This window comes from Panthera tigris, chromosome C1, assembly GCF_018350195.1.
Source record: "Panthera tigris isolate Pti1 chromosome C1, P.tigris_Pti1_mat1.1, whole genome shotgun sequence".
NCBI classification, from domain to species: domain Eukaryota; kingdom Metazoa; phylum Chordata; class Mammalia; order Carnivora; family Felidae; genus Panthera; species Panthera tigris.
In genome coordinates, this window is record NC_056667.1 from 70,070,907 (window position 1) to 70,085,000 (window position 14,094).

At 37.6% G+C, this 14,094-nt stretch overlaps 1 protein-coding gene across 2 annotated transcripts in view; it reads right to left on the minus strand.

Moving 5' to 3' along the window:
- TTLL7 (tubulin tyrosine ligase like 7) overlaps positions 1-14,094 on the minus strand; it is a 142,008-nt gene that overhangs the window by 91,168 nt on the left and 36,746 nt on the right. For both annotated transcript variants that reach the window (XM_042997676.1, XM_042997677.1), the window contains exons 2-3: positions 2,851-3,046; positions 2,509-2,640 (exon numbers count right to left, since the gene is read on the minus strand). In XM_042997676.1, the coding sequence (XP_042853610.1) occupies positions 2,509-2,640; positions 2,851-2,875 (157 nt within the window). In that variant the 5' untranslated portion in view covers positions 2,876-3,046. The remainder of the gene's footprint in view (positions 1-2,508; positions 2,641-2,850; positions 3,047-14,094) is intronic.

Consider the following 14,094-nt stretch of genomic DNA (forward strand, 5'->3'; position numbering starts at 1 on the left):
GAAACAGTTGCCTCCACATTGAACTTCTACCAAGCCAAACACCCTACTGGAACAATAGAGATTAACCATATGAACCACTTTCTCACATTTCCCTTTGCATATCACATACCCGCTTCTCGGATCTTTTTTGTCCCCATTTAATAAAAATTACCAAAAATACATTCCTCACAATTTGTCCCATGATTTTTTTTCCCTAGACCCATAGAGCTTTCAGAGGCTAAGCAGAAGTTTTACAAATAGGAATCCATGCAACTATCTAAATTTTAGATACAGAAGATACATTTGTTTCTCATTTTAAATTTCAATTCTTACTTTACTTAGGCAGCATGATACAGTAAAAAGAAAACTGAATCTGGAATGAAATGAATTCAGGTTCAAGTTCCACTTTCGCCATCTGTATGAACTTGGGTAAGTTGCTAACTCTCACTGGGCTTGTTTCTTCAACTCTGCTATAAAGGACATATTAAGAAAATCATGTGAAATGTCATAATGTATTAATTATAGAACTGTGGAAATGCACTTCACTCTTCCACAATGTGTCTTCATAAGGAACTATAAGAAAAACGTCTCTCAAGACACAGGAACACAGAAGTCCTATATCCTTTGAATAACCAGTATGATTTTATCTCCTGCTGTGCATTCTAGAGTGGATTGTGTTTTAATATTTGCTTCGGTTGAGGCTGCGAGTCAAATCCATCTCTAACTATAGAGGGTCTCAAGGAATGTATTTTGTATTCTTATCAGCCACAAGATTCATCCTATTTTCCTGTTTTTATTTTTCCATGCATATTTTCTTATGGCTATTAGCCACTTCAAAGTCACTATTAGAGTGAGGGAAGACAGGGGGAAAGGGAGCAAGGGAGTAATGCAGCCTATATGCAGGGTTATTTGGAAGATTAAGTGAAATAATACACGTGGAAATGTTTGGCCAATGGTTATAAAAAATTACTATTAGAACTATAGCAAGGTTTTCTGCCTGAGGAAATAGGCAACACCAGGGCAAAAACACAGGTGTGTTGACTAACGGCTTAAGTGTATTTCCATTATATAAGTCAACTGTCAAGGAAGCAGTAATTAAATTGTAAGAAGTACGCTGTTGCATTCACTAGCTTAAATAAGGGAAAAGCAAGGTAGCATTTTCTCCTAGACACATGGTCCATTCTCTCTTTCCCTCCCCTATACTTAGTTAGCACTGTATTCTCTCAACAGTCCCCGATTCAAGGCCCTACAGGAATTTTGTTAAACACAAATGAGCAGGCTCAGCAAGGAGGTAGGAATCATTATAAAGAATGCTAAGGCAACTTCAGCCCTGGGAAGACTTCCTGGGAAAGTGACAGGGAAGTGCACTGAAACACTCTCCTATAGATCAAGGCTCCTTATGAACCCCGCCAGAACCGTAAAAGCAAGAGGGTAAGTTAACACCACCCATCAATCACTTTAACAACAGTCGCCTTACTCTTGTTCCTAGAAAACATGCTGCAGATAAACCCTGAATCTTTCATATTTCACCCTCCCATGCTAACTTGCTTCAAGTCCCTTCCTCTGAGGACCACTTGTTGGAACAGAGTATCAGGGGACCTCAATTCCATTGAAGTATTCCACTGATTGCTCAAGAACTTTGGTGAATTACTGTAAATGAAATGAGATTCCCAAAGATTAATAAGGGTAAGAATAATTAACATCCTTGAGGTTCACATGATTTTCCTTAACTTTTAGTGCAAAATGGTTGAGAGGAAGATTATTTGAGTACTTATGGTATTTGTTAAGAGTTTTGTTTGCAATGCTGGACAAATGTATCTTAATTTAAAATGATTATTCTTCTTATCTATTCTCTATACTACAGATACTGTTTACACATAAGAACTGCAATTTCATTAATAAAAAGCAACAGCATCATCAAAAGAATTTTTTAAAACACAGAGAGAAATATATTTTTACTCCTTAAGCCAGGTTCTCATTGTTTAATAAAAATCTCAAATTTTGTGTTTTTTTATTTTGCATCTAACATTTTAATCTGTTTCATGTTGATTTGATACTTGATTTAAAAACTAAGTATTAATCAAAATCACATCTATTGAATACTACCCCATTAATAGCTAAAGCTTTTAGCAATGTTTACATTGATGTTCTTTCTGATTATTAACATGTTAAATGTCTCATAAAATAGAAAATTTTATAGAATACATTTAAAAATCAATTACAGGGGCACCTGGGTGCTCAGTTGGTTAAGCTGAGCTGACTCTTGATTTCGGCTCACATCATGATATCATGGTTGGTGGGTTTGAGCCCTGCATCAGGCTCTGCACTGCCAGCACAGAGCTTTCTTTGGATTCTCTCTCACCCTCTCTCACCGCCCCTCCCCCACTCATGCTCACCCTCTCTCTCTCAAAATAAATAAATAAACATAAAAAAAATCAATTACACAAAAGATTATTATCTCCAGAATTTCTACATTGTTTTCAACATCAAACCAGTTTCCCCAACAATTATGATTCTGAGGAGACCTACCAATTTCAAACTTTGTCCCAGCAACATTTGCTGTAATGATTCCCTTCTTTTTCTTCTTTCTGACTTTCCTTTTCATTGTGCTTTGATAAGGCAATTCTGTATTCAGATCCAGGGGAGAGGGTCCCTGAATAACTTTAAAAGAAATGTAAACCAGCCAAATATCACTGAAATAACAAAAATTCCATAGCAGAGAACACAAATGCCCCCCCCCGCCAAAAAAAAAAGTAAAATTATAAATTCTACTTAAAAGTCCTCAATTAATTTTTAATTCTTAAAAAAAAAATTCAGTGATGATCTATAATATATCCACATTTTGTAGTGTGATTAAGTCAATCTGCTTACCTCTTTCTTGAGGCAGAGATGGCATTATTGTCTGTGCCTGTGCCAGTGTGTGTTGCTGTACCAAGCTCTCAGGAAATCTGGAAGGCCTGCATGAGTCTAAGTAGGATACAGCTCCAAATCACTGAAAGTTCCTATCATATTATCTTGGTGGAATCCTCAGATTTCAGGACACCGAAGTTATGGGATGAGAAGGTACCTGTAGGGATTTTAAAACAAAGTCATTTTAGAAAACAACTCTGATGAAATTTTTCTATTGTCTTTAAAAGTCAAGTGAGGGTGAAAGTTACTGTACTCAATCGACAAATGTTTGTTAATTTATAAAACCTTACGCAAAATGCCAAGTGATAGTTCCCTGTCCTAAAAAGTGTAGTCTAGAGGAGGAGGTTTTATTTAAGTTACATATCATATTTACACACAATAAATAGCATGCCATACAAATGACGATAACCACACTCGCTATCATCTACTGAACGCTGACTATCGTAGGCCACTTAAGCCATTTAATCTTGCAGCAAAACCATGAGGTGGAAGCTTTTATCCCTAGCTTACAGTTAAGTAAATTGATCTCAGAAAGGGCAAATCTTTACACAAAAGTGACAATGTGGAGATTAAAGTGAACAACTCTCTGGTGTCAAAGTCAGTGCCTTAACTAGGACCCCACACAACCTTCAACCCAACACCTGAAAGTTAGGTGCAGCATCACTTTTAACATGACACAGCGAAGTGACTGCCAAGGCAGAGATCACATACAATGAAATACAGAGAAAAGCGATTCCTCATGAAGGGGTGGCGGGGGTGAGGGGGGCTTGTTGGTAGGGAGGGAGTTGATGACTTCATAAAGTAGACCACATTTGAATTGTGCCTTAAAAAATGAACACAATTTTGAAAGGCAGAAAATGAGAGGAGTCATCATTATGCTGATCTTATTTGGGCACACAGAGGAATGCAATAAACATTTTTTAATGAGCTCATTTGATTCGGCTACACCTCAGCAAGGCCATTATTACACTCCACTCATTTTCACTGTGTATGTATGAACCTAGGTATTTATGCCCTGACTATACTATATTGCCCAGTCTATACTGTCAACTTTCTAATTTCTCCCTTCATGTTGTAAGAATCTTTAAGTTCTTGTAAAATGTCTCTAAACACAATGAAAAACTATAAAGCCTATCATGATAAACAAAGGTATGGTATCAATACCTTTATCAGGAGGTTATCAGGTTTATCAGAAATTCAGCTATATAAAATGTGACTCTTAATACATCACCCTCAATAGTCATTATTAATAATAGGATTCATTATTAAAGAAAATTTAGAACTTAGTTTTTGGGTATCATTTTTACTAGAATAATTACCTAGAATAATTCAATATGAAAACTAGTTAACTATTACTTATTACAGAACAATTGTGGACAGGCACTGTTAAGAATCTAAAATACCTTACCTAATTAACACACCTGGAATTGAGATACCATTTCTGCAGTTTTCTAGATATGGAAATCAAGGCTAAATAAGTTAAATATATCAAGGTAACACAGTTTATAAATAGAAACCTAGGCTTTGAACCCAATTCTGACTGATTGTTCATACTGTTCACAGAGCCCCACTATTTTCAGACCCCGTGCTAACATGCTATATAGATGTTAAAAAAAAACACAAAAACTTGGTAACCCAGTTGCAGTGCAAAACTGCCAGATATGGGTGTATTGTGGGAGATCACAATACTTCAAAATCAAACAGTGAAGTCACAGTAAACATCCCCAGCCTGACCTCAGCTCCCAATTCCAAGCTGGAAATAGACTAGATTACTTTTCAGAATAAAAGAAAGGAGTGGTCTAAAGTTCAGTGTGATTTCTTTCTGGTAGCTCTTTGATACCTCAGGGAGGTGACTATTTGGGTTTACAAGTCCTTGTCCAACATCTTGTTACTGGAGTAAACAAAGATTCTCTTATGGTAACAGAGTACGTATTACATCGAAAGTAGGTGACAAAGTCAAGAAGAGTTTGAGACAACATCTGCCAAACTACGTTGACAATAAGTTAGTAATTGTTATCAGCTCTAAAAACAGATTTGTTAATTTCTGACTTAAATAATGAGCCAAACAGCTTTAGTATAGAGCTCAAAACAGGAACTGTTATCTCTTCACTCACCACACAGGAATTTAAAGACCTTAAATTTAGTCTATCTTTATATGCTTTACTTAGTTGCATTTATATTTTGGTGAATAACAGTAAGAGTGCTTTAACAAACTCAAGAACTTCATCCTACTATCTCAATTCTAATTATTTCATTGTATCCCTAGTGAAGGATGTGAGACGGCAAGATTGATCACATCACTTAAATGAGCCATGGTTACCTACTTTCCAGAAGCACACAGTATGTTTCAGTTACCTCCGAAATACTTCAAGCCAAGGGTTTCTTAAGCTTGGCTGCAAAGTAGAATCACCTGAGAAACTTTTGAAACTCCTAGTGCCAAGGCCACACCCCAGACCCAAGTGGGGCCCAGGCATCAGCATTTTTTAGCTCTCCATATAATTGTGTCATGCAGCCAAATTTGACAACGTCTGCTGCGAGCACATAGTGACACTGAAGCCAATAATAGTTAGTTATAACATACACAGACAAGAAAAAAGTAAAACAAAGAAGAAAACTTTGGAACCTGTATTTAAAAAGGCCAAATAGGTAAAAAAAAAAAAAAAAAAAAAAAAAAAAGAAAGAAAGAAAGAAAGAAAGAAAGAAAAAATCATCCATTAAAATCTTCATCTCTAGTTGAAGTAAACAAATTGGGGAAAAAAAGAATTAGAAGATCAGCAGAAATTGATTTCTAAGACAAATAAGCAATTTTGTTCTGCAAATAAGCCATTTCCAGAAGGACTCAATTCTCAGAAATGTCAAGCAAATGGGCACCTTGAATGTAGAAGTTCAAGGGCTACCATGCAAAACAATAGATACATAAGACTAAAACACAAAAAGCTGTAATTCCAATACATTTGTGTTGGAGTGCTCTTTCTTCCCAGTTCTTTCTGTTGAATTAGAACCCATCACTTAAAGTCCAGACACAAATTTCCACTCTTTCCTTAGAGCTTCCTCTGATTATGTTTGAAGAAATTCATTACTCCCTCTTCTGGTCTATCACAGAGACCATTATTTGTACCCCTATCATATCACCAACCACAAACTAAGAAGGTAAGCTCTGTGAAGACAAGTGGTTCTGGTTTTCTTCTATCTTCTTCAATCCTCCACTTCCAGAGGCTAGAATATTGCCTCACACAATGCCAAGTAAGTACTTGTTCATGATGCCACCTGGCAGTAACCAGAGGTGGTCGTGGGGCTCTGAGAAACAAACACATATCATTTACAATATACTACTTTCACATTTTTAAGTGAAAAAGGCCAAGTACCTAGAAGTTTACATCTGGGTAAAATAACAGAAGAGCATGGGGGAAATATGCATCGAGTGGTGGCAGCCTGTTGTGGCAGGTGCACAGCTAAAGGAGACACTCTTTCGTGTACAGCCATTAGTATCCCGCGCTATTACCTTTTGAAAAAGTAAGATACATGTGATAAAAGTTTGTTTCATCATTACAATGTTAATAACAAACCCACCAAACTTTGCATGTCATTTAGATCAAAATATAATATGACAGAAAGAGCACTGAACAAGAGGTCAGTTTCGATTCTTATCCTTTATTCTGCCACTTAACAGATACATGACTTAATTTCTTACTGTGCAAAAGGAAGAAATTGACTTTCTCCAGCCTTAGAGTCAAAAATACCAACCAATGAGGATAGCATTGGTTGGTATTTTTGATAATAAGATGAATACCAAACACCTTTTGTGGAAATTATGAGAGAAACTCAGATGTTCCCAACATCCCAGGAATCTGTGCCCAGTGAATGCTATATAGAATGGGTTCTTCAAACATATTGGCAGAATTCTAATTACCATAGACTACTAAATTTTAGTGATCTTAACCAAAGGTCAGTGGGAACCAAAATTAGGGTTAAGTTGAAAATATGTAAAATTATATTAAATAAAAATTTAATGAAAGCTGTTTTTATGATGAGAAGGAAGGAGAAAGAAACGAATATAAACCAGTACCTCCTGTGTACTAAGCATTTTTCACATAACTTCATGTGTATTTAGTCCACCTAATAAATGCCCTGGTATGTTTTATTCCCATTTTATATATAGGAAAATTTAGATTTCATGGCTAAGTAACTTGCCCAAAGTCACACCTAATAGGTGACAATGAAGTGGCTTGTCTTTAAAGCCCATGACATTTCCCACTTTGTATGCTACCTTCAAAATTCAGTCTTTAAACATGACACATTGAAGATTTCACAAAGAAGCTTAATTCTGCTTGACTGGAGCTGTTTTAAAAGCTAGAGAATGAGAGCAAGAGAATCAAGCTGTGGTTGAAAATGTAGTTGAGATCACAAAGTTGCATCAGATTTAATCTGTCTTCTTAGAACCCCAAGGCAGCTATCCATATCCAGACTGTCTTCCTGTTTTTTTTCCTTCATGAAGGTACTACAATTCAACAAATACTCTTAGGTAGCAGCCACTGTTCTTAGTGAACAAAATAGGTAAAAAAAAATTTTTTCTTTGTGGTGCTTACACTCTAGTTGGGAAGAGACTAACAATAACAGCAAACATATTAAATAAGTAAACGTCAGAAAATGCTAAGTACTGGGGGGTGGGGGGGGGGTGGGGAACACAACTGATTAGGAGACCAGGAACGTGGGGGGAAAGTAAGGAGAAGAGTTACAATTTCATTTTATTTTTATTTAATGAAGAGCCTTTTATTTTTATTTTTTATTTTTTAAAGTTGATTTATTTAGAGAGAGAGAGCACAAACAAAGGAGGGGCAGAGTGAGAGGGAGAGAGAGAATCCCAAGCAGGCTCTGTACTGCCAGCGCACAGCCTGATGCGGAGCTCAAACCCACAAACCATGAGATCATGACCCGAGCCGAAATCTAGAGTCAGATGCTTAACCAACTGAGCCACTCAGGTACCCCAAGAGTTGCAATTTGAAATTTGAATCCAGATGGATTGAATGCAAATGGAGTTGATAAAAATCTGATGTGTATGTGCACATATGTGCCTGTAAGCATATGAGGATATGAACATGTGTGAAGGGGAAGGAATGGAGAAGACATACCATTTCTGTGGTACTGAACAATGTCTAAGCCCTCCAATATGGTTCTTCTTCCTAAATCCTGGTTTTCCTATGTATTTATTTTCTACATTGGTTTTAAAATTACTATTTTCACACTGACAAGGAGAATAAACATGTTTCACAGTGTATATAACCAGTTTTCTGTACTTTTGATAGGGTATCAATTTTCTGACGGAGGAGAGAAGAGGGGCAGGGAGATCCCAACCCCTCTCTCCATCTTGTGTCCCCAGGACAGACATTAGATTTGCACACACTGCTGATGACTCTCTTGGGTTCTTGTCTCCTAGCATCATAGTTTTTGGCATCTAAGTTACTCCTGTCCCCCTTCCATACTTGCTATCCTACTAATAATATGACTTTTCAGATCTCAAAACAACAATCTATATTAGGAGAGGCTACATTTTGCTGCAATAATAAATATCCCCCATATCTCAAGAGCTTAAAACAGCTAAGGTCTATCTCTTAATCATGCTACATATCAACCAAAGACTGGCAAGGCTGCTCTGCATTTCACAGTCACACAGGAAGCCAAGCTGTTAGAGCCGCCATCATCCTAAAACCAGTCACTGTACCAGAGGGAAAGAGTTTTGGAGGCTCTTATATAGGCAACTAATGACACACAAAATTTCTAGTCACACGTCAATGGCCTGAATAAGTCACATGACCCCAGCCAACAAGAGTTAGGAAGTACAATCTTATCATATGACCAGTAACACTAACAACCATCACAAACTCCCTATTTGAACCTTGCTACCTCCCCCTGGGCACTATTTTCTAGTTCTCCATAGCTCCACTTTATAGTATTCTCCTCTGCCTGGAGAAGAAAAAAAAAGATAGCGAGACCCTATACTAGGCCCAGTATACCCCTTAATTTTATACAATGGATAATTAAATATCTCTATCCTTTGCCTGCTCTGGACTGTAACAACACTGATGAGGAAGAGGAAGAACACAAGAAAGAAAAGGGAAGGGATCGGGTGATTTCAGTCATTTAATGTTAAACATACTATGTGCCAGGCACTCGTCTAGGTTTTTACATCTAAAACTCTGATCTTCACAACCTAAAAGGTGCCGTTATTATTATCCCTATAGACAGCTGTTTGAAGAAAAGAGGTACTGGGGTGCCTGGGTGGTTCAGTCAGCTAAGCGTCCAACTTCGGCTCAGGTCATGATCTCAAGGTTCGTGAGTTCGAGCCCCGCGTCGGGCTCTGTGCTGACAGCTCAGAGCCTGGAGCCTGTTTCAGATTCTGTGTCTCCCTCTCTCTCTAACCCTCCCCCGTTCATGCTCTGTCTCTCTCTGTCTCAAAAGTAAATAAACGTTAAAAAAAAAAAATTGAAAAAAAAAAAGAAAAGAGGTATGATGAACAATGATATTGAAACACAAGGTATAAGAACATTTTTAAATGATAATTCTGCAAATTTGCCTCAAAATAATCCTCTCCGGATTTCTAAACTGTAACTATCTCATGAAAGATGTTTCTAGTACTACTTCAAAATAATTGAAAAATAATGTTACAAAAATCATATCCAATCAGGCTTTTACTTAGGGGAAAAAAACACTCTACACACACATAATGTATTATTGCAGAGAGGTTACTACAAGTAGCAGTCAGAAATCTATTACTTCAGGAAAATTATCAAATGAGACAGCTGATTTTTTTTTTTTAATGTTTATTTGAGAAGGAGAGAGAGAACGAGAGAGGAAGAAGCAGAGAAAAAAGAGTGAATTCCAAGCAGGCTCCACACTGTCAGCTCAGAGCCTGACGTGGGCTCAAACTCATGAACCCTGAGATCATAACTTGAGCTAAAATCAAGAGTCAGATGTTTAACCGACTGGGCCACACAGGCACACTGAGGCAGTTGATTTTTTTGTGTGGAAAAAGAAATATTTCCAGACATCAGGTCATGAATACATTCATCTATTTTTGTGCTGTAACACATCACTAAATTTTAGCACTTGGTCCCCAAACCAAATTTGATATATTATTTTTATTTGCAAAGAGATACCGCTTTTCTTTTTTTCTTTTATTTTTTAAATTTTATTTTAGAGAGACAGAGTGTGAGTGGGGGAGCGGCAGAGAGAGAGGGAGACACAGAATCCGAAGCAGGCTCCAGTCTCTGAGCTGTCAGCACAGAGCCTGCCATGGGGCTCAAACTCATGAACTGAGAGGCGATGACCCCAGCCGAAGTCGGACGCTTAACCGACCGAGCCACCCAGGCGCCCTGAGATACTGCTTTTCTTAAGTGACAGTAAGAAAATGAAAGTAAGTGAAATATGCGCCAATTTTTAAACATTAAAATTTGAAATGTTTCTTATTTGTTTTGATATTATCAGGATTGGATTTAATGTGAGCTCTAGACCAGTGGCTTCTTAAACTTTCATGTGCATACCAATCATCTGAGAATACTATATAACTACGATGTTGAAGTCCAGATTCTGATCCATTAGTTCTGGGGTGGGGCCTCAGAGTCTGCATTTCTAACAAGTTCCCAGGTATGCTGCTCCACAGACCACACTTTGAGTAGCAAGACTCTAGGGGACCACAATGTTTAATACTAAGCTGACACTTTTTTTTTTTAAGCTTAAAGCCCTTCTTTATAACATGTAAAAATTACAAAATTATACAGTGACTTTAAAATTCACGTAAGTGATATGAAATTACATATTAATGTTAAAGGGCTCCACGAGTCAAGAAAATAAAATAAAGATTAGGAAATGCTGGCCTAGAGCAGGGATTCTCGAAGTGTGGCTCCAGGAACAGTAGTATCAGCATCACCTGCACTTATTAGAAAAGCATTTTCTTGGGTTCAAGCCCAGAATTTTCAAATCACATTCCAAGGGTGAGTGAGGCTCAACAACTGACAAGCTCTCCAGGTGATTCTGATGTAGGCTAAAGTTTGAGAACTACTGGACTACGGGCCAACAGCTGGTGGCAGGGGCAAACTCCAGGAAAGTGGAGGACACCACTGCTGGAGTCTACTCCTTCCCCACTGGTCTTTTTAAGCAGAAACATGTGCATGACTTAGAAAGAAAGCATTTGCCAAGCAGGACTCTGAACAGCTGGAAAGGAAGACACTTACTACAAAGGATCTCTCCTTACTACAAAGGATTTACTACTGGAGACAGCTAAGTGAGGTGAGGTTTTATTAATCTACAAAGGCAACTGATACCCCTGTTTGAGCCCAAATCAGCCACCAATGGTGACCAACCAAGACATTCATTTTAAAGATAAGCAGTCTACTAAAAATCATTACACATATGAGGATTAACAGTAACCACAAAGATTAATAATATACCCTCTGCTCTCAAGCACCGGGCCAGGAGCATGGTAACTTGATCTGAAACAGTCATGATTAGCTGAGAAATGGGGGAGAGGGGTTGCAGATGAACATCAACATTGTGGTACATTGCTGCACGCATGCAACGAAAGTACTATGCGTCAGTAAAAATAAACAAACTAGAATTACATGATGAATCACACAAATAACGCAGATGAAAAAAAGTTGAGGAATACATATAGTAGTATACTATTTATACAAGGTTTAAAAGTACATAAATAACATATAGTATATATTGAGAGAGAGAGGGAGAGAGAGAACTTAGAAATGAACATATAATGAAATAAGTGTCAAGAACTACATGGGGAAGATAAGAAAGGAGGAGGAGGAGGCAACAGCCAGTCCTGTTCTACAGAGGATGAGCATCGAATATGTCATTCCTAACATAAAGAATGAATGCACCCTTATCATGGTTTAGCCTTCTGAAACAATAGGGAAAGTAAAATGGCCAAGATACTTTCATTTGAACCATCACATGTCTCCTTAGAATAGAATTATGTTCTAAGTCGGAAATTTAGGTCTGATCCTAACTCATAAGAAATGTGGAGTCACTGAAGGACTTTAAGAGGAGTAACACAATCTAAATATTCTTTTAATGTTTATTTCTGAGAAAGAGAGACCGCATGAGAGATGGGAGGACAGAGGATCCCAAGCAGGCTCTGTGCTGACAGCAGTGAGCCCAATGTGAGGCTCAAACTCATGAACCATGAGACCATGACCTGCACTGAAATCAAGACTCAGATGCTTAACTGACTGAGCCACCCAGGCGTCCCCTAAATTTCTTTTTAATCGATTGTACTGGCAGTAATCACGGGAGCTGGATAGGACGGGGCAAGAATGGAGACCCGGTCCTGAGAGGATGTTACAAAGACATCGTTCTCCAGAAGAGAGATGGTACGAGCTTGATCACAGATAAAAGCAACAGACACAGGGCAAAGGGATACTGCTACTACAGTTGGTGATCAAGAAAGGAAAGGTGATATCAGATGACTTGGAGATTTCTGGTTTAGAGGATCTGGGTAGAAGCGGGCACCAGTCATCAAGAGAATGCCTGCAGAAGGAAGAGTCATTGTGTCGGGTAAGGTGATTTCAGTTTTATATTTTCAGAAAAGGACAGATAGAAAAAAAATAGAAAATAACACAACAGAATGAGTGATTGACTGTAGATAAGGAAAACCTCTACTTTCATAAATAAAATGATTTTAATTAAACATAGAAAGGTCCATTCCAAAGCTGACTGCTCCCATTTCTGTGCTCTCTGCCAAGAAATTACAATAGATTTTCAAAACGCCCAGCTGCCTGACTGGTGAACAAATGACATCACCCAAACAACCATCCTAACAATAGTACATTGGCACCCCTCATTGTGTGTATAAATTAGAAAGGTTTTCAGAGAAGCTACTTACTTCCTGAACACAGAAACTTCTGTGTCCGTTTCTCAGACTGGGTATATTCCCAAAAGCTAGCTCTGTAGTGTTTTAGACTTGAAAAAAACATTTGATCAACCACTTCTAAAAACCTGAAAGAAAGCCAAGTGTGACATTATATAAGAATAAACAAACAGAAGAACTATTTATTCCTTCTAGTAACAATTAATATTGACTTTGAGCAACAGTAGCTCTCACTAATGTACTGCTTATTTGTTTTCCAAATCGCCTTACCCTGCTTAGTATTGGTTCAATGTTTTTGGTTAAATTACAGCATCCAAACAAAATGTCCACTAGGCTCTGTGGAATGTCTTGTCTTTAAATTTAGCCTAGTATGACATGAAAACAATAGAAACTGATAAATAGGAAATGATAACACAGCATACCTTGAAGGCATTTTCCCCTTATTAATAGTTGTTTTATTTTCAGTACTTAGAATAATGAAAAAAGGCAAAAAGCTTACTCAGTAAATGTTGAACTAAATAAAGTTCAAAGAAGTAACATCCATAATTCAGTCAACAAAGTGGCAAAAGACAAGGTGACTTGATAATGTAACCATCAAAGGCTTAAGTAGAGTCAAAATCCTCTTTGGGTACATTTCCTTTAGAATGTAATACTGCAGTTCTATAAAATTCTCCAGTAGCCTAAAAAAAGTCTCATTTGCTCCTTAGGAATAACATGTGATGTTATCAGTTTTTGCATATATCACTCCTCTTGTGAATCCATTTGCCTCCTCCCATTCCCTCACCCTGCAAAGAACAGTACCAAATCTAAGACAGCTGAACCTCATATCCTCAAAACACCCAACCTATGCTTGACGACACAAAGACTTCTCTTGTTCTAAGCTACGGAGTTGGAACTGTGGTCCTTTGGACCTAGCTCTCCCTAACTTTCAGTAACCTAGATCACAAGGTGAAACAGAGGGACTGGGGGAAATGGAGAATTTCTAAAATATCCAGTTCTCTGTTCTCTGCCAGAAAATGCACAATAGATATCAAAATGTGCAGCTGCTTAGCTGGTGACCAAATGACATCACCCGAATGTCATCTGATACCAACATTTATAGTTTTAAATGTCCAAAACTTAACTCTTTAACTTCCACTGAAAACCTGGCACTCCTCTTATGTTCCTTATCTTGACAGAGGACCTCACTATAGCCAAACAGAGACAGATAAATTAGAATCATGTTTTACTCTTCCTCTGACCTTATTTGATACTGATTCAATGCATACCTTGTTGCCAATTTTAGGGTATGATTATTTTTACTGTTTATATTTTTATCTATTTCTAAA